The sequence below is a fragment of the Alternaria viburni genome (genome assembly GCF_023758015.1).
Source record: "Alternaria viburni strain BMP 2772 chromosome Unknown scaffold_1, whole genome shotgun sequence".
NCBI lineage: Eukaryota > Fungi > Ascomycota > Dothideomycetes > Pleosporales > Pleosporaceae > Alternaria > Alternaria viburni.
The window spans coordinates 132889-150666 of NW_026055770.1; the positions used below are offsets into that span (position 1 = coordinate 132889).

Genomic DNA, 17778 nt, shown 5'->3' on the forward strand with positions numbered 1-17778 from the left:
TGTAAGCAAAAAGATTTACGATATTGCTTGTTGCAAACAATCTGTCAAGATAAACAAGTTTCGCGTCGAATCTGTTCATAATCGTATCCGTATTGCAAATATCTAAGATCTTAGAGGATCTTCAGAGGCGTGCAATCATTCATCGCCCCGTTTGGAAAATGCTGAGGGAAGCTGGAAGCGGCAAGAAGCGCTAGAGTCCACTAAAGCACGGCGTAACAAGGTCTGGTGTATCAGTTGCAGGAGCAGCAGAGATTTGTAGGGAGGTTTATGCGACTGTAGCCTTCTCTTCTTACATTGCCATTCCAAATGCAGTTCGGAGTCCGAGAGAACTCGTGATGCTCCATTTGAGAGTTGTGAAACTGCCGCTCGTAACGAGGGGAAGCTCATTGCGAGGGTGACTGATATACAAGTCAGTGCTGCAGGTCGTTCTGCCTGCCAGCATGGCGACTATTGCTTTCAGAGTCCATTTCGGTCTCGATCTTGCGGATGATGCGAGCGGGATTGCCAGAGACGACTGTAAACTCTGGGACGCTCTTCGTAACGACGCTTCCTGCGCCTACGACGCTACCTCTACCAATCATAACACCAGGCAGTATGCAAACATTGCCACCGATCCAGCAGTCTTCGCCAACGTGGATCTCCTTGCCCAACTCAGGCCCGCTAAGGCCGTTCCGGATGGCTGGGTCGAGAGGATGAGTAGCTGAGTAGAAGTTGACGTTCGGACCGACGAGTGTGCGTGCGCCAATAGTAGTAAGACAGGTGTCGAGGAAGACGGCGTGGAAGTTGACAAAGACATGTTTGCCCAAACGCACATTATATCCATAGTCCATAGTAACCGGTGGGTTAATCCATGGTTCAGCCTCGAACAGCTTGGCGTCTTCTTCTGTTGTAGGTGCTGGTGGTGGAAGAGGGGTTTCGTCTTGGATGATGCTAGGCAAAGTATAAGGACGTCTCTCGAAAAGCAATCGAGCAGCCACACATACTCTCGAAACAGTTGGACTAGCCTGCGACGCGGTACATCACCGGCATCGTTGAAGCGTCTGCAAGCTTGCCTGCATCGTGCGCGCTCTGCTGTCAGCTCAGGCGTCATGGCATGGTAGAGCTCGCCGCAGAGCATACGCTGCTTGTTCTGCGAGATGTCCATGGCTGGCATGCAGGAAGCTGGCTGCCCGGCGCATGCTACCGAGGCCGGTGTGACGGTTGTGAAGGAGCACAGGTCGCGGGAGCTATGCGCGGGGCGCCAAGGCCCTCGGCTGTTCCCGAGGCCAGCCGGTCCTGGATAGTCGCTCACGCCTTGCTATTGTTCGGCCTCCGCAAGCCATGCGATCGGGGTTGTGCAGCAGGGCCCCTTCTTCTGCGCCTTGGTAGAACCATGTCTTGAACGCCATCGTCCATCCCGTCCTCGCCCCCCGAGCTCCCCGTACTTGACCTCTACCTGCCTGCCATCATCATGGCTCCGAACGGCTCGCTATCCCCCGGTGTCGATATTCTCCCGCCCAACGGAAATGCATCACGCGAGCTTGAGGCCTCAACTGTGGCGGCTAGGAGCCAGCATGCCATCGCGCCCGAGTTCTTTCCCCACGGCAAGCGCTCGCTTTGTGGCATCGCCGTGCGTGCTTTCTGCTTGGGATGCGCCATGACTCTCGGCGTCGTCGGTACGGCTCTGCTAGCATACGACGGCAATCATCTATGGCGGCCTTTCATGTTTCTCAGCGCGCTGTCCATGTTCCACTTCCTCGAGTTTTACACGACGGCCGCGTACAACACCCCGGTCGCGTACATCTCCTCGTTCCTCCTCACCAACGGCGACCAATACCGACAAGCCCATACCATGGCCTTCATCGAGACTCTGGTGACTTCGTCTTTCTTTCCCGATTACCAATCGACAATCCACCCGCCGTGGGTCATCGCGCTGGGCATAAGCATGGTCGTGGTGGGACAAGCTGTGCGCAGCACAGCGATGATGCAGGCGGGTACCAACTTCAACCACCAAGTGCAGTCGCGTAAGAGCGATGGGCACGAATTGGTGACCCATGGACTGTACCGCTACTTCCGTCACCCCTCGTACTTCGGTTTCTTCTGGTGGGGCATCGGCACACAGGTCATGCTGGGTAACACTGTCTGCTTCTTGGGATACACAGGCGTGCTGTGGTATTTTTTCATGACACGCATTTCACGTAAGCCTTACACACCCATGGCCCCATTCAAGCTGCTCACCCATCCTAGACGAAGAAAAACATCTAATCGAGTTCTTCGGCGAAGAGTACAAGGTGTACAGGGCAAGAACTCGTGTCTGGATACCCTTCATGTAAGCGTCAACTGTGCAGCTTCCGGACAGTTTGGTCGTGCCAGCTAAGTAAAATGAATCTCATAATGCTAAGCTTCACTTCACAACCGAGTCACTTTCCGTCTGGATACATGCAACCTGTGAAGCTCTTTCGTGTTCATTTGCAAGCCAAGAGACGTGTCTGAGCATACGCAAATGAGCTTGTGTCATATTGACAGACTATCTGCATTTTCTTCACCATCTGCCGCTTGTCTCCTCGGCTCAAAGCGACTACACAATCATGCTTTAATGCCGCACTGCTGGTAGGAGCTCCCTGCTCGACAGTGATAGCCGTATGGCCAGCTTGCGTCGCTATATCGGCAATGTATCGAGGTGGAGTGCAAGTATTCTCACTTGCACAGCATTCAGCTTCGTCTTCATCACTGCCGTCTCATTGGCTGTAGGCTACCGCCAGGAACGGCAACCGCGTGTGGGCGCTCAGACTGTTTTTGTCTCCTGCTCTGTAACCCGACGTCCTCCCAACGGTTGCCCACGCCAACGCAGCACGTCTTGTCTCATGCCTGGCGAGCCCCATCCACGTCCTCGTATACGTAACAGCGAGGACAAACTCTACCAATCCTGCCTCGACGCCTGCATCGAGGGTATCGCGAATATAACGGTGAACAAGCGGATTAGTGGTACGTGCAGACTCTCTCACCTGCTCACGCGCCCTGCTCCACTAACCTTTCCCCAGCGACATCCACTCCGAGCAACACCGTCAACATCAAAATCACTGCGCACGAGGGCAGTGATCTTGTAAGAAAGTCTGCTCCGGCTGCGCTCTCCCTTATATCGCCACCTGTATCGCCCGCGCGAGAGGAAGTCGTACGACACACCAGTCCACCTCCACTGTCGTCTTCAGCCATAACCATGGATCGCTCGAGGTACATGAGCGCACCGCCGGCTGCCTCGTCCGGTTGGGCATCTGGTGATGCACGCAGCAATCTCGCTGTTCAACCTGCAGCTTATGCTGGCAAGTTGAAGCTCAAGAAGAACGCCGTCAAGATCGTCGGGGCTGCGGGACCAATTCCTACGACCCCGTCGCGATTCGCACCGCCCGCCCCGTCAGTGACATCATCGCCAGCTCCAGGCTCAGTCAAGACCATGCCCCAGGCTGTTGAAGGGTTCGCATTACTACTTAATCCTTGGACTCCACTAATGTGCGTACAGACCAGCGAACGCCAGTACCTCTAGAGCGTCCAAGCCCGGTCCCCTTCACAAAGAGGGCGCAGCACTTGCTTTGACTGCTCCTACATCGAAAGTGGTTCCGTCCACCAAGGAGGTCGTGAGAGCTACAACTGATGCCATGGACGAAGAATCCGCAATGGATGCACTTTACGCTCGCCTTAACAGCAAAACCATTCTGGGGCCTCGCACACCCGTAGGTCCCACGGTAGCAAGACCTGGCCAAACTGCATTCTCGTTTGGTGCACGTCTTGCTGAGGCCAAGGCAGATAAGATCAAGACGGATAATTCAGAGGCTGAGAAGGGAGGCATCCAGAAGTCTCCCGGTAGCAAGACCGCAGAACCGAGACAAGACAAGCTAGAGAGTGAGTACATGCGTAAGGCGACTGAGTACATCCAGGCGCTTCCGAACAGCACGGGAAACACGGCATATCTCGTCAAGGCCATGTCAAGGAAGCTCCACGACTCATACACGTCAACCACCAAGGTAGATGCTGGAAGCAACGAAGCTCTCAAGGCACGTCTAGCATTCGCAGTCGCCAACTATCTCAATAAGATATTGAAGAAGCGCCCGGAGTCACGTACAGCCGACTCGATCAAACAAACGCTTGGGGATATGGATGGAGATTTTCTCCGGCTGTGTGCCAAGCTCGTGGACGAGGGGTACGTCTCCTTGGAGACACTGACTGAAGTATCTGGTATCGTCGCCGCCATGCGTGATGTTCTGCCCAAGCCAGAGCAACCTACCACCACGTCGGTGGAAGCGCGTTTGACGCCAGCACCTTCTGTTGCGATGGGCTCTGAGAACAGCAAGCCCATGTCCAAGGACCCAGTGGATAGCATGAAGGGATGGCCGACCCAGGAGAAGCGCGAGAATCGTAAGTCCTTTTCCGTGCAGACAGAAATTTAGACTGACAAGACATAGCCGCTGCACATCGTACGTGCATCTTGAAGGGTGTTGGGGGGATTACCAGTATCAACCAGTTGCAGGCTCTTGTATGGGGTGGCAAGCTTGAGTCCATTTCCATGCCAGAGCCGGGCTCCTCGAACGCTCTTGTCAAGTTTCTTACACCCGAGGCATGCGACAAGTATCACAAGGACACTGCAAACGGAATCGAGATAGTAGGCGAGATGAAGAAAGCAGTTGTCTTCGTGGAGAAGGCTGAGGGACCAAACTCTATCAACGATGTCATCCGCAACTGCATCGATGGCGAAGCGTCACGCTGCGTGCGAGCTATCGGCACTAACGAGCACAACGAAGCGGCTCTTATGAAGCTCGCTCGGGGCAAGAGCGTTAGCAAGCGCGACGTTGATCGTATCAAGAGCGGAAAGACCGCCCGTGGTGTAAGTAACATGTGCGGACCCATGTCTGTATAACACTGACACGGTCACTCTAGCATTCGTACGTCGAGTTCCGCTTTGCAAACATCTACAACGCTCTCAACTTCAAGCGCGAACTCGTGGATAGTGAGGACTGGGAACATTGCACCATTGGCTATGCACCCGACCCGTGTGAAGCAGCCAAGGGTGTTCACTACAAGGATGCGGATGAGAAATAGAGCTGCATTGGTATACTCGACCAGACCATGTGCATCATGCTAGGCGGGGAGCACGGGCTGGAAGAGGTGGGCGAAACCCATTGTGTCTGCATACGAAGACTTTTGATGGGAGTGAATGCTCGAGTGCGGGAAAACAAAACGTGGGTGAGTCGGGACATGTACCAAGTGCGATCGTGACGGCTTGAAGTCAATGAAAGCTGAGATTGGTGTTCGCACTACTTCATCTTGCACGTGCAATAATTAGTCAAGGTGATAGCACAAGTGGAAATCCTAGGTGTACTTTGCTTTGCTCATGTACGTGCTATTGTGACACGAGTGCAACACCGCTCGTGCAAGAAGGAAAGATCAAACAACATGCCAAAAGCCATGGGAGCATACCTGGAAGACTCAAGCCCCGCTTCACAATCACAGCACCAGGCAGTGGATAAGTATACTAACACACAAAAGAAGAATTACAATACCCCCCCTACCTAGAACTCTGAGAAGCCCAAACGCCTCGCTGCCCTCCCATGGTGTTCCTGGTTACTGTCATCTGTTCTCGCTTGCCGTCAAAAGGGGCTGCCCGGCTTCGCAGTCTTAGCGGTTGACGGCTGTGAAAGCTGCATCTGTCATGTCGGTATCACCGTTGTGCGGTGGAGGGGGCGCAGCGTCGGTCGCGGGCGGGCGCTGTTCATCGTAAGCCGGGTCGAAGTAGGCGCGCTGAGGGGGTGGCTGCTGTTGCGGCTGCTGTGCGTGCAGCGGCGGGAGCGCGTGCAGGGGAGGAAGTGTAGGAGGTGCGCCGTTGACAGCGGTGTGTGGACTGGTCGTCGTGGCAGCGCCAATGGCACCGAAGTAGCTGTTCTGGGGCCGTCCCGACGGGTCTGGTGTACTCTGCGCACTGCTCATAGGGTTGATGGCATGCGGCAGGGGGCCCAGTCCCAGTCGGCCCTCGGCGCTGCCACCAAGAGGAGGCGTGCCCTTCCTGTTGTGGCTCCTTTTGCTCCTCAAGGGCTTATCGGTTGGGGTGGGCGGTGGGCTGCTGCTGCGATCGCTGTCGTCGACATTGTACTCCATGTGCTTGTTCAGCTGCTCGAGCAGGAATGCGCGCTCGAGGCGCATCTTCTGGATGCCGCGGTTCAGGCGTGTGATGCGCAGGCGCGTGCCGTCGTTGTTCTCTTCAATGTCGGTTATGCGGCGGCGGAGGTCGATGCATTTGCGGTAGTAGGCGCCTTCGACCGAAGGAGGGAGGTCTTTGGACGAGACGGCGCGGGTCGCTGGTAGCTTGTTAGTGCACTGCGTCGTGGCCGCCTACGTGTGGTTTGCGACGCGCTTGAGCGCGACGGGAGTGCCTACGGGCTGGTGGCATCTTCGCGCCTTGTCGTCTTGTTGGGAGTAGACGATAGTACGTGCTGTGCGCCTGGAGATGATGCCGTATTGCAGTGTGTTTGGGTTCAGTGTGTTTGGATTTGGTGCGGTGATGTGGGTTTGCTGGTCACAGTCGGCGTTGCTGGTAGCTATGGTCTTGAGCTTGGTCTGTGGGGCCCGGGCTGGTTCCGAATAGTCTCATCTTGCGACATTCTTGGCGCGCTGTACAATTTGAACACTCATTTGACGAATTCCACTTCGGTCCTGCCGTCAACCTTATGTATGATAGACTACGTTGCTGTCCCTCTGCTCTAGGGTATACTTCCTGCAAGGTCCCTCGTGTTGCACCTTTGTGGTTATACGAGGTTACACGTGCAACGTAGAATATCTGAGTTGCTTCATGTAAAGAGCGCGCAGTCAGAAGACCCAAAGATCTGGCTGTGACAAAAGGCGTACATCAGCTAGTATAATGCCTGGGGAAAAAAGACCGCAAAGTCATTTTATCATCCTTGAGAACATGTACGAGTGATCAGACATGGACAAAATGTGAGGCGGATACTATGACGAAAGTTGGGCTATGTATTGTACAAAATGCTCTCAATTTTGGGTTCTTTTCTATATTTTCATGATCTATAGAAGAGTGCACCAAACAGTGAGCGATAAGTAACGGAGAAAGAATCCCCTTCACAGCTAATCTACAGCGTGACACTCGAGTAGCAAAGGTACAGTGACTGGGCAATATTGAAAATTGAAGAACGAGGAGCATGCGATGCTAGATGGAGGGGCAGACGGGTGAAATGCTTGCACTAGTACTAAGGTATCTGAACGTCCAATTATTCCATATATACGATAACAGTATGGTTACATGGGAATCCTTCAATACTGCAGGTCAACTGCACTGTTGCTGCTGCCGCGCCTGGCCGAATGGAAAGCTCTTCGATAGACATCCGTGGCTGTGCAGACATCGTTTCGCTTTAGGCTCGCACGAAATGCCAGTGGGGCTTGCCTACGGGTATTTTGCCTGCTACCTCATGTGCTTTTGTTGATACAAATGACCTAGAATGCTTCCCTCTGTCAGTCCCCTGCCGCTTTTTGTATAGTCGCAACCATATCGCGTCGGCGTTGCTGTGACCCAGAGCTCCGCGTACGTCGTCTCTCGCTAGCACAGGGTCCAGCATGTCCAGCATTTCTTCGAAGCGCTCATCCCGCATCGTTACGTTTTTCGCAATGGCGCATAGCAAGGCGGTCAGACTGTTCCAGATCATCCGTGTAGGCGTTTCAACGTACAGCTCCATTGGTGAAGAGTCGGCCGTAGGCTGCGAGTCCACGGCGAGCCTCGTCAGACCAGTCCCGATAGCCTTGATCTCTAGCGACATCGGTTGGAAGCTGCCTTTCCTGTTGCAGTCGTCGTTCTGTCTAGTGCGTTCGTAGACCTTCCTGGTAATGTTCCATGCATCATCGATCCTAGTTCGCATGAAATCTTTTCCGTGTTCACACATCAATGCTACAATATCGAGCGCATTTGATACCACGTATGCTTCCGAATCTTGTAGACGAGGTAGTAATACAGGCCAGAGCGTATTAATGAGGGGCAGGAGTGAGTTCTCGTGTTCTGCAATAGCAGGTATAGTGGTACGAAGGAGGGACAGAAGCGAGTTCCGGAGGTTAGGCGACATGGTGGTGAGATAGTGCTGTGTCAACTCGGAGATTTTGAGGAGAATAGCAAAGGCACGCGGGGCGGGAGGGGAAGACTCCTCGGTGTGCGGGGGAGGCGGGCGACCGTTCTCCTCGTCCGTGCTATTGGAGTCGGTATCTTCTGAAGTCTTTCCGACTTTCCAGGGCTTTCGTGGGAGTGCCTCCCTTGACGCTTGCTTCTCTTCCTCTTCCCGCTCTTGTGTCTCTACCTCGAACTTTTGAATTGCTTCGATGACATCGTTCATGACGACCGTTCTCTTCAGATGCACATGTTCCTCTTTCTTATTGTCGGCTGACACGGCAAGTTGTGGTGCTTTGACACCTTGTTCCGTCATGCCTTTCAAGACGTTGAAAAGCAGCTCCACAAGCTTAGGATAGCCATGATATCTCTCCAAGGCGTTGAAAATACTATCCACCAAGTCATCTAGGTAAGGTAGGAGAGGTGGGCCACAAAGCCTTATCATCATGAGTAGGACTTGTGGTGCTTGAGGCGACACATCGCCATATGCCAACTTTAGGCCAATTGCGTTGACAATGTAATCGACATTACTGACAACAAGCTCCCCTGCGTCCTTGTATCCCGAGGCCCCTGCTACGATATTGAGACAAATCAGGGCGTGCTCGCGTAGTGCGCTGTTGGAACTGCCAAGGTAATGCAGCACCGGATAAAGTACTTCACTCAACTCAGGGCGAAACTCGGTCTTGTACCGCTTCGCCTGCAAAGCTACCGTCTCCAGCGCTAATGCATATAAATGCCAATGGCTGTTGGTGTCCACAGTTCGCTGGTTCAGCAATGACAGAGAATGCGAGTACAAGTCATCCAAGACTTCCTCCCTCGGGTTTGGCGTTCCCAGATTCATGAAATCATCGACAGATGGATTGACTGATGCCATGTCTCTTACTAGATTGACTGAGAGCCAGAAGCTCGCCAAGCGCATCTCGGGCGCCCCAAGATCGACGGAATTGGTCAGGCCCTGAGCAACGGCCAACGCAGAGTTGGATCGCGCAAGTTCTTGAACTAATACTTTAAACCCCTTCATCATGTCTTCCTGGCCTTTGAATTGCATGCTGATTAGTGGGAAAGAAGACGACTCTGTCGAGCTAAATACCAGCGTACGACCAGCGACGAGACTGGTGTTGCGGTCGTTTATTTCTTCGAGCCCCCTGCCATGGATAAACACTGCAGACACGCCATCCCGAAGACTATCGGCCAGACGCTCATCTAGAATCATTGGATCTTCATCGAACAGGCGAAGCGAGACTGATATCTGATGTACGATTTTATGGCGGGTACGGTCGTCTTTTGATCGCATCAATCTAGGCAAGGCGACGATCCAACCATGCAAACTTTCGCGCAAAAGTTCGGAGAGATTCTGGTCTGCTGATAACAGTCTTTTGAGTTTGTCCTCAGTGGTGTCGGCCGGGGTCTCATGGCCTGCCAGATCGACCATGGTTTCGATAGCCATGCTTGTGCAAAGAGACAGTGATGTACGACAATCCCTTACGACGCAAAGACACAGAGTCAAGAGCGCTTGCCGTACCTCTTGCTTATCATGATCCCTCAATCTGAAGATATTGGCAAGCGCAATCTTCATCTGTGTTGCAGTTGCTTGTAGCCAAGCGAGTGATCGAGATATTGTGGTGCATCCGCCAGACTCATCCGACAGTAGTGTCTCGGGCAAATCTTTGGTCTGGGCATCGCCAAGTAAACGGACAAGAAGTGATGCAAGAACTTCCAAGCCTTGCTCAACAACGCGAAAGCCGGGTCGAACACTGCTACGGGGAGTCAATATTTTAGCCAAAGACGAGACTATCCTGGGCAGAAAGCTGGCAAGAGCATCGTCATCGCCAATCGCGCCGACAGTTTGTTTGAGGGCGCAAGTGGACTGCAGCTTGACGGTGTTGGAGTTGCTATCTGTGAGACGTTCGAGCATGACTAGTACAGCCTCGCCCAAGGCAGGTATGTTAGCCGCAGCCGTCATGGCCTCTTTGCCCTGCTTGGTACGAGACGTCGCACTCATCAACTCGGATGTGCACCCGAGAGCGAGCGACTGTAGCTCCTCTGAGGTGGCCGAGATGCCATTCTCGGCGGATGAAGGTTTGGCGAGAAAGGTGAAGAGGATGAGGAGTTGTCCAGAGAGCGCAGGCTCAAGGCCACCTCCCCAGTTAGCAGATAGCAAGGTCGAGATGCATTCCAGGCAGAGCTCTAGCGCTCTAACTGGGACGTGTCGGGAATTCCGCAGTACCTGAGATAGAGAGACGAAAGCGTACTCAGTGAGTTTAGCGTCCAGGAGACCAGGTGTGGAGGTGATGGATTGGAGGTTAGTGAGCAGACGGGTGAGGGCGTGGATCAGCTCCCTCGGAGCGCTTGGGCTCTGCGAGAGAGTGGCCGTGGCTTGTAGGACTTGGACACACGGCTGCTTCAACTAAGAGAGAGAGAGGGGTCAGCGCACGTGGGGAGGTCTGGGCAGACAGCGTACCTGCAGGAAGGTGTGTTGGCGCTCCATGTGACATGGCCAGATGGGCGTCAAGGCCAAGGGGCTGGTAGTGTCGGAGAGTGCGTGTGTTCGGGCTGGGTGTACAGGAGTGGGCGGTCGTGGTGGAGCACGGTCCCGACAGGCGGACGTCAGTCGCGTAGTTAGCGCGTCGCGGCTCAGAAAGTCGGACCACGAGCACGTTGGCCTCAACATCGCCGCCCCATGCCCATCACCGCGCTGCTACTCGACGACCCCACTGCCGCGCGCAACCGCAGCCACAGCCGACACACACTACCTCGTCTCTGCACGCCGCTGCCCACGCGCAGCCACGCGACATGGCACCGCGCAGTAGGCGCAGCGCGGCCGCCGCGCCCGAGGCGGTGCAAGACGAGCAGGAGCAGGAGCAGGAGCAGGAGCAAGAGCTGGAGCAGGAGCAAGAGCTGGAGCTGGAACGCGGCGACGAGGCACGCGAGGGCCTGAAGAAGCTCACGTTCAAGCAACCGCTTGTTGGCCGGCCCGGCAAACAGATTGGCGTCAACGACCTGTTGACGCGACTCAAGGCGCTGCTCGACGAACTGCGCACCATAGACCAGGAAGAGGCACACCGCGACTCGCTCATGCCCGTCGCCGAGTCGCTGGCCCACCACAGCCTCGTGCAGCACAAGGACAACGGCGTCCGCGCGTGGACCCTGTGCTGCATCGTCGACATGCTGAAGCTGTTTGCGCCCGATGCGCCCTACCCGGCCTCGAAGCTCAAGGACATCTTCTCCGTCATCATCCTCAAGCTGCTGCCGCTCCTCGCCGAGCCCGCGCACCCCTACAACAGCCAGCACATGTACATCCTCCGCTCGCTCGCCGAATGGAAGAGCATCCTCCTCATCAACGAGATCCCGGGCTCCCATCACCTCACCGCCGCCCTCTTCACCACCTGCTTCGACGTCCTGTCTGCCTCGTCCAGCGGCCAAGAGCTGAGCAAGAACGTCGAGCACAACATGACCGAGATCCTCTCCACCATCATAGACGAGGCCCCGGCAGTCACGCACGACGTGGTCGACGTTGTCGTCGCCCAGTTTCTCTGGGCCGATCCCTTCACCCTCGCCGCCTCAGCCAGGGCCAACAAGAGCCTGCACATCGACGCCAAGCAATCAACGCTGCGGCGCAAAGAGGCACCGCCCGCCTACAACATGGCTAAGAATGTCTGCAACGCTTTCCCAGAGAAGATGGCTCGCCTCATCGGCAACTATTTCAGCTCAGTCATTGTCGACTTCACCAACTCGGGGAGCACATACAAGCCCCACTCCAAGGACCAAGGTGCCGACGACCTTCGTCGCGGCCCCTCAGAGGACGATATCAATGAGGCACATAAAGCACACCGGCTATTGCGCGAGCTATGGAAATGCTGTCCTGGCGTGCTTCAGGAGATCGTCCCGCATCTACAGGACGAGCTCGCCACGGAGAATGTGCAGCTCCGTCAGCTTGCTACCGAAACATTCGGCGACATGATATCAGGCATTGGTGCAGCTGGCCCACCTCCTCTGCCCGACATGGACCCAGTGGCCTATCCTTCACAGAGCCTGTCGCGCGCAGACTCGGCGCGACCCTTCGACTATCTCACCACGCCAGTCTCTATCAACTCGTTCCCCACGCAATACCCTGTGGCCTATCATTCTTTCCTCCAGCGTAAGAACGACAAGTCTGCCATCATACGCGCCGCTTGGACCACCGGAATCGGTCGCATATTGATGACATCCGCGGGTGGTATTGGTCTCGATCTCGAAGAAGAACAGAAGCTGCTCAAGTACTTTAGTGAATGCTTGATTGATAGCGACGAGAAGGTGCGTCTAGCCGCCGTCAAAGCGATTGCGCACTTTGACTTCATCGACATCGTTCGCAAGCTCGGTAGCAACGGCAGTATGGCGGAAGCGGGGTCCATTCTCTCCAATCTTGCCGATCGCGTAAAGGACAAGAAAAACGTCATCCATTCCGAGTCTATGAGACTCCTCGGCAAGATATGGGGTGTAGCTGCTGGTGCCATCGCTGAGGGCGATGACAGCATCAAGGCTCTGCTCGGCCCAATTCCATCCCGTATTCTCGAAGCTTGCTACGTGAACGACCTCGAAATCAACGTGCAGGTCGATCTCGCGCTATACGACTCGCTGCTTCCGCTTGCTTATCCACCCGTTAAAGCAAAAGCACCGCCAGCTGGGAACTCCCAAACCGGAAAAGACAGCCAGACAAACAACGACCCGGGTTACACAGAAGCAGGCCTGGATAAGATGCGAACCGAAAGACTGCTCGTACTCGTCAACGGGCTGGAGGCGAAAGCCAAGAAGGTCTTTTTCGCGAAACAAGGGAACCAGGGTCCCGGTGCTAGGTACATGGAGCACTTTCTAAAACTATGCGAAGACTACAATGGTGGCGTCACAGAAAAGGGTGAGAAGGATGTCAAGACAAATCTGGAGGGCCTCATCACCTACTACGCGAAGACACTTCCCGATCCAACCCGCGTTAGGGACGATTTATGGAAATTTGCCAAAGCCCACGATCGCCGTACCTATGCTCTCATCCGGTTCTGCGTGGATCCAGCGAGTGACTACCGCCGGGTTGTTAGGTCCATCAAGGAGCTAAGAAAGAGGATTGAGGAGGGGCCAGGCTCTTCAGTGCTCGATACCTTGACACCACTTCTCTACCGCGTTAGCCTACTGTGCTACAACAAAAGCCATGTACCAGCTGTCATCGAGTATACTCGCACCAACGACAAGGGCCTTGGTGCCACTGCTCACGAGTTGTTGAAAGAAATCTCCACAAAACACCCCAAGGTTTTCTCCACCCACGTAAAGGATCTCTGTAAAACACTTGAAAGTGAGGCACCTACAGCAACGAAACCCAACCCTCCTGGTGCAGTAGACGATCTCAAAGCCTGTGCTGCATTTGCACAGAAGTTCCCCACGGACATACCAATGAACGGAAAGGACAGCCTAAAGTTGGTACAAAGCTTTCTTAACTTTGCCTTCTACGGTACACCTCCGCAAGCGGCAAAGCATGCAATCACCATCATTATGAACAGTGATGACAAGAAGGAGATGCATGCGAAGGAAATTCTCACGAAGAGCATCAAAGGCTTCCAGTACGCTGGGGCTCACTGGCTTAGCAAATTAGCTGCGCTGAGTCAACTAGTATTACTAGCGCAGCAAGATTGCGAAGATGATATGGATGCCATCGTTGAGATTGCTATCAAGGAGGTTCTCCAGAAACCACATGTGATGCTAGCCGACGCAGATATCGAGTGGATGGATATACCGGATGACGAAATCCAAGGCAGGTCGTGGGCGATCAAGATTCTAGTGAACCGGCTACGCTCCTTGCCGTCTGATGCCAACTTCAACGATGCTGCAGAAGACACGTACAGGCTACTAAACCGCTACGTGAAAGACAGCGGGGAAGGCTCGGCGGATGGCAACACCCCAGCAGGACACAAATCGCGCCAGCGGCTTCTTGCAGCCAATTCCTTACTCAAACTCTCATGCAACAAGCGCCTAGATGCTTTCTTGAGCCCCGCTGACTTTGTTCAACTCGCTCTCATTACGCATGACCCTTGTGCGCAGGTGCGTCAGAGCTTTGCTGACAAGTTGATGAAATATCTTGGTCAGGGCCGGTTGCCGCCACGATTCTATACCATCCTCTTCTTCCTCGCACATGAGCCTGAAAAGACCATCAAGAACAGCACCATGACCTGGATTCGAGCACGCCGCGCTGCTTTTTCTGCACGAAAGGAGACAATATTGGAGACCGTATTCGCTCGGCTATTGAGCTTGCTTGCTCACCACCCCGACTTCGACACAGAAGACGAGACACTAAAGCTTATGGCAGAGTACATCTTGTATTACCTCAAATGTATCGCAACTGAGGAGAACCTGTCGCTTATCTTCCATGTCGCTCAACGCGTCAAGGGCGTAGCAGACGGCATTGCACCATCACGCCAGGCTGATGAGAATCTTTACATCTTGTCAGATCTAGCGCAGGCTCTGATTCGTTCGTGGGAAGAGCAGAACAACTGGACAATGCAATCATGGCCAGGGAAAACGAAATTACCCTCCGGTATCTTCCGGCCTCTTGAGAGTCACGATCGGGCGCAAGAGATTGCCAAGAAGACATGGATTGGGGAAGACCTCGTCGACGAACTTGATGTACTCGTGCGAAAAGCTATTCGAAGCAAGAAGCGCAAGGCCTCAGATGGTATGGAGAAGCCACGTAAGAAGATCAAGGGCGACCGATCTATCAAGAATAAGAAGGCCAAGACTGAGCGACCCGTTAAGACACCGAAGAAGAAGAGGAGAGCTGGTGACGATGATGGTGCGAGCGATGTTGAGGGCGGTGTTCCGCCATCTAGTGGACCACGAAGAAAGAGCGATCGACGGAGCATTGCACACAAGAGCTATGTTGAGGTATCAAGCGATGAAGAAGGCGCAGGAGGTGTTGCTGAAGATATCCAAGAAGAAGCTAAAGAAGAAGCTGAGGAAGAGAGCGATGCATCGGATGCAGAACAAGAAGACAAATCTACTCCTGCTGCGGAAGTAGATGTGGCTATGAACGACGCAGAAGTAGCGGCTGAGAAAGAGCACGGAGATAAAGCAGAAGACTCTGAACTTTCAGACCCAGGATCGTCTTCAGAGCCCGAGCCCGAGCCCGAACCTGCGCCAGCAAAAAGAACACGCGGAAAGGGTGCTGCTAACACGAACGGCGTTAATCCATTACCAGTCATCCAAAAACGCAAAGCTGCCAATCTGATCAAAGAAGCCACACCGCCCAAGTCCGCGAGGAGCACGACTAGAACCAAAGCAAACAAAGCCAAGGCTAATGGCGCTGCTGCGACCTCCTCACCCACTTCTGCCACCAATGGTACTGTCCGACGCAGCGGCCGCGCTCGTGGCTGAGGTAGTGAATTATTCTTTCAAAGTTCTTTCGGTTGTTTCGAATACACCTGGGTACAATGTGTATAGTTACCACCACACAATACGGATTAGATTCTTTACATTGTACCGTAGCTTCAGCCTTGTAGGCTTCTTTCCTAAGAGTCAGTTAAGGGTCCCGTTTAGCGGCGTTTTTGAGAAATGGGTGATTTCTTATCCAAGGACAGTTTTGCTCAGGCCGTTCGCGGCGCCTTCCGGCTGCTTTGTCTTTTCATACCTCGTGCATGCCTGTCACTCGCTTTCACCACAACACATGGGAAAGTAAAGTGCGATCCCACGCTGGTCTTTATGCTTTCCATCTTTATCAGAGGAATTCCTATGTTTTTACGTTAGCGATGCGACATGAGCATCTGGAAGTTCGTGCTTAGTGTAGGATAGAACCATGTATACGACTGCTTGTTCAGCCCCAGCGTGCTCCTGTTGCCATGGTCTATCTTCTGGTCTAAACCAAAATTACATCGAAACGATCTTAAGATTCATCACCATGTGATTTGCTCCAAGTACCCAGAATGGTCGCATTCGCTACAAGAGTATGTTGGACCTGCAGGACCTGATTGTTGAGGTTTACTGGCCCAGTAGCAACATCGCAATTTATGGATCTTGACCCCCTTTCCCCGACTTCTAACTGTAATGACAATAAGCCCCTTCGATTGACAGCGTCTCCGTGCATCCAACCAAGACCAAGGGATCGCGTGACTATCCCCAAAGCGCCTAGCAAAGTTCGGATATCTCGCATCGCGATTACGGTATGAGACCCAATTGGGTTGCATGAACCATGTTTTCTTCAAGCTTCGCACTGGATCACTTCACGCGCACAAAAGCCTTCACAGCAAGCGCCTCTCTCAGGGCAGTGCTGACTGAAACCTGCAAATGTCTCCTCGGAGAGGCAAGACAACAATACGACAGGTCTTGCAACAGAATCAACGTCAACACATTCCTCGGGCAACGCCGTCAGATCTCTTTACTCCCACACCATGGAGGCTCGCCAACATGCGGCCGAAGCGGCCGTCTTTGATCAATCCAATTTACTTCAGCGAAAGAAGCTCCTCGTTGTATTTTCGGCCCTTGCGATATCGCATTTCATCTGCTTCGTCGACCAAACTGGTATCGGAGTTGCCTTGCCCACGATAGGGCGGGATCTTAATGCTGAAGACACCATCAGTTGGGCTGGCACAAGCGCTCTGATAGCGAATACAATCTTTCAAGTGTTGTATGGGAGGATGAGCGACCTATTTGGTACGTCTACTAGCCTGTGTAAACCACCAGGAAATGACTTATAATGAATCTAGGTAGAAAATCCGTTCTTCTTTCCGCCCTCGCGCTTCTCACCGTCTCCGACCTTCTCTGTGGCCTCTCGCGCGATGCCACGATGTTGTACGTCTTCCGCGGTCTATCAGGTGTGGCAAATGGCGGTATAGCGTCCCTCTCAGCCATGATCGTCTCCGATATAGTGACCTTGAAAGAACGCGGGAAATGGCAAGGCTTGATAGGCGCATGCGTGGGACTTGGCAACATGACTGGACCTTTCATCGCCGCAGCTTTTGTGCAACATAGTACCTGGAGAGGCTTCTTCTGGTTCGTCAGCCCGATTTCGGCGGCTTGCGGGGTGTTGTGTCTTCTGGTGCTGCCTACACCTAAGGATCAACCGAGAGCGGATATGAAATTGGTTTTGAAAAGGATCGACTATGGAGGCATCCTCTTCGGAAGTGCAGGGTTGATACTGCTGCTCATTCCTATTGCAGGTGGCGGCGATTACTTTGCGTGGGCATCTCCAATGGTTGTCTCCATGCTGGCCATTGGAGGATGCTGCATCGCAGCTTTTGTCTACATCGAGCACAGCGTCGCCATACTGCCCATGATGCCACGTGAGTTTTACTTATCCCGCAACCGAACATACTCCAACTGTGGACCATCTCTGATTCGAATAGTATCTCTCTTCAAATCTGGCCCGGTTTCCATCATGCTTCTCCAAAATTTCCTCTTCGGAGTTGTAGCCTACTCGCAAACCTACTATCTACCTCTCTTTTTCCAAAACGCCCGCCTCCTCGCGCCTCTTATGTCAGCCTCCCTAATGCTGCCTATGACCGCCTCACAGATGGTTTCCTCCATCCTATCCGGTCAATACATATCCCGTAGAGAACGCTATGGCGAGGTAATCTGGCTAGGCTTCTTCCTTTGGACATTGGGCGTAGGGTTGACATGCATGTTCAATCTCTCCACGC

General features: G+C 53.7%; 5 protein-coding genes across 5 annotated transcripts; 3 read left to right on the forward strand and 2 right to left on the reverse strand.

Annotated features, from left to right (window-relative positions):
- Nucleotides 1–410: 410 nt before the first annotated feature.
- Nucleotides 411–1144, reverse strand: J4E79_000050 (uncharacterized protein; the record flags this gene model as incomplete). Its single annotated transcript, XM_049348969.1, has 2 exons — nucleotides 411–930; nucleotides 984–1144. The coding sequence occupies 2 exons, from the start codon at nucleotides 1142–1144 to the stop codon at nucleotides 411–413; spliced, it is 681 nt and encodes a 226-aa protein (XP_049215756.1).
- A 306-nt stretch (nucleotides 1145–1450) lies between these two features.
- Nucleotides 1451–2312, forward strand: J4E79_000051 (uncharacterized protein; the record flags this gene model as incomplete). The annotated part of the gene is made up of 2 exons (XM_049348970.1): nucleotides 1451–2177; nucleotides 2227–2312. 2 exons carry the CDS (start codon nucleotides 1451–1453, stop codon nucleotides 2310–2312), a joined length of 813 nt encoding a protein of 270 aa, XP_049215757.1.
- Nucleotides 2313–3196: 884 nt separating this feature from the next.
- Nucleotides 3197–5070, forward strand: J4E79_000052 (uncharacterized protein; the record flags this gene model as incomplete). The annotated part of the gene is made up of 4 exons (XM_049348971.1): nucleotides 3197–3450; nucleotides 3497–4389; nucleotides 4437–4855; nucleotides 4909–5070. 4 exons carry the CDS (start codon nucleotides 3197–3199, stop codon nucleotides 5068–5070), a joined length of 1728 nt encoding a protein of 575 aa, XP_049215758.1.
- A 576-nt stretch (nucleotides 5071–5646) lies between these two features.
- On the reverse strand, nucleotides 5647–10616 carry J4E79_000053 (uncharacterized protein; the record flags this gene model as incomplete). The annotated part of the gene is made up of 3 exons (XM_049348972.1): nucleotides 5647–6323; nucleotides 7547–10535; nucleotides 10590–10616. 3 exons carry the CDS (start codon nucleotides 10614–10616, stop codon nucleotides 5647–5649), a joined length of 3693 nt encoding a protein of 1230 aa, XP_049215759.1.
- Nucleotides 10617–10921: 305 nt separating this feature from the next.
- J4E79_000054 (uncharacterized protein) lies at nucleotides 10922–15520 on the forward strand (the record flags this gene model as incomplete). The annotated part of the gene is made up of 1 exon (XM_049348973.1): nucleotides 10922–15520. The coding sequence occupies one exon, from the start codon at nucleotides 10922–10924 to the stop codon at nucleotides 15518–15520; it is 4599 nt and encodes a 1532-aa protein (XP_049215760.1).
- Nucleotides 15521–17778: the final 2258 nt, after the last annotated feature.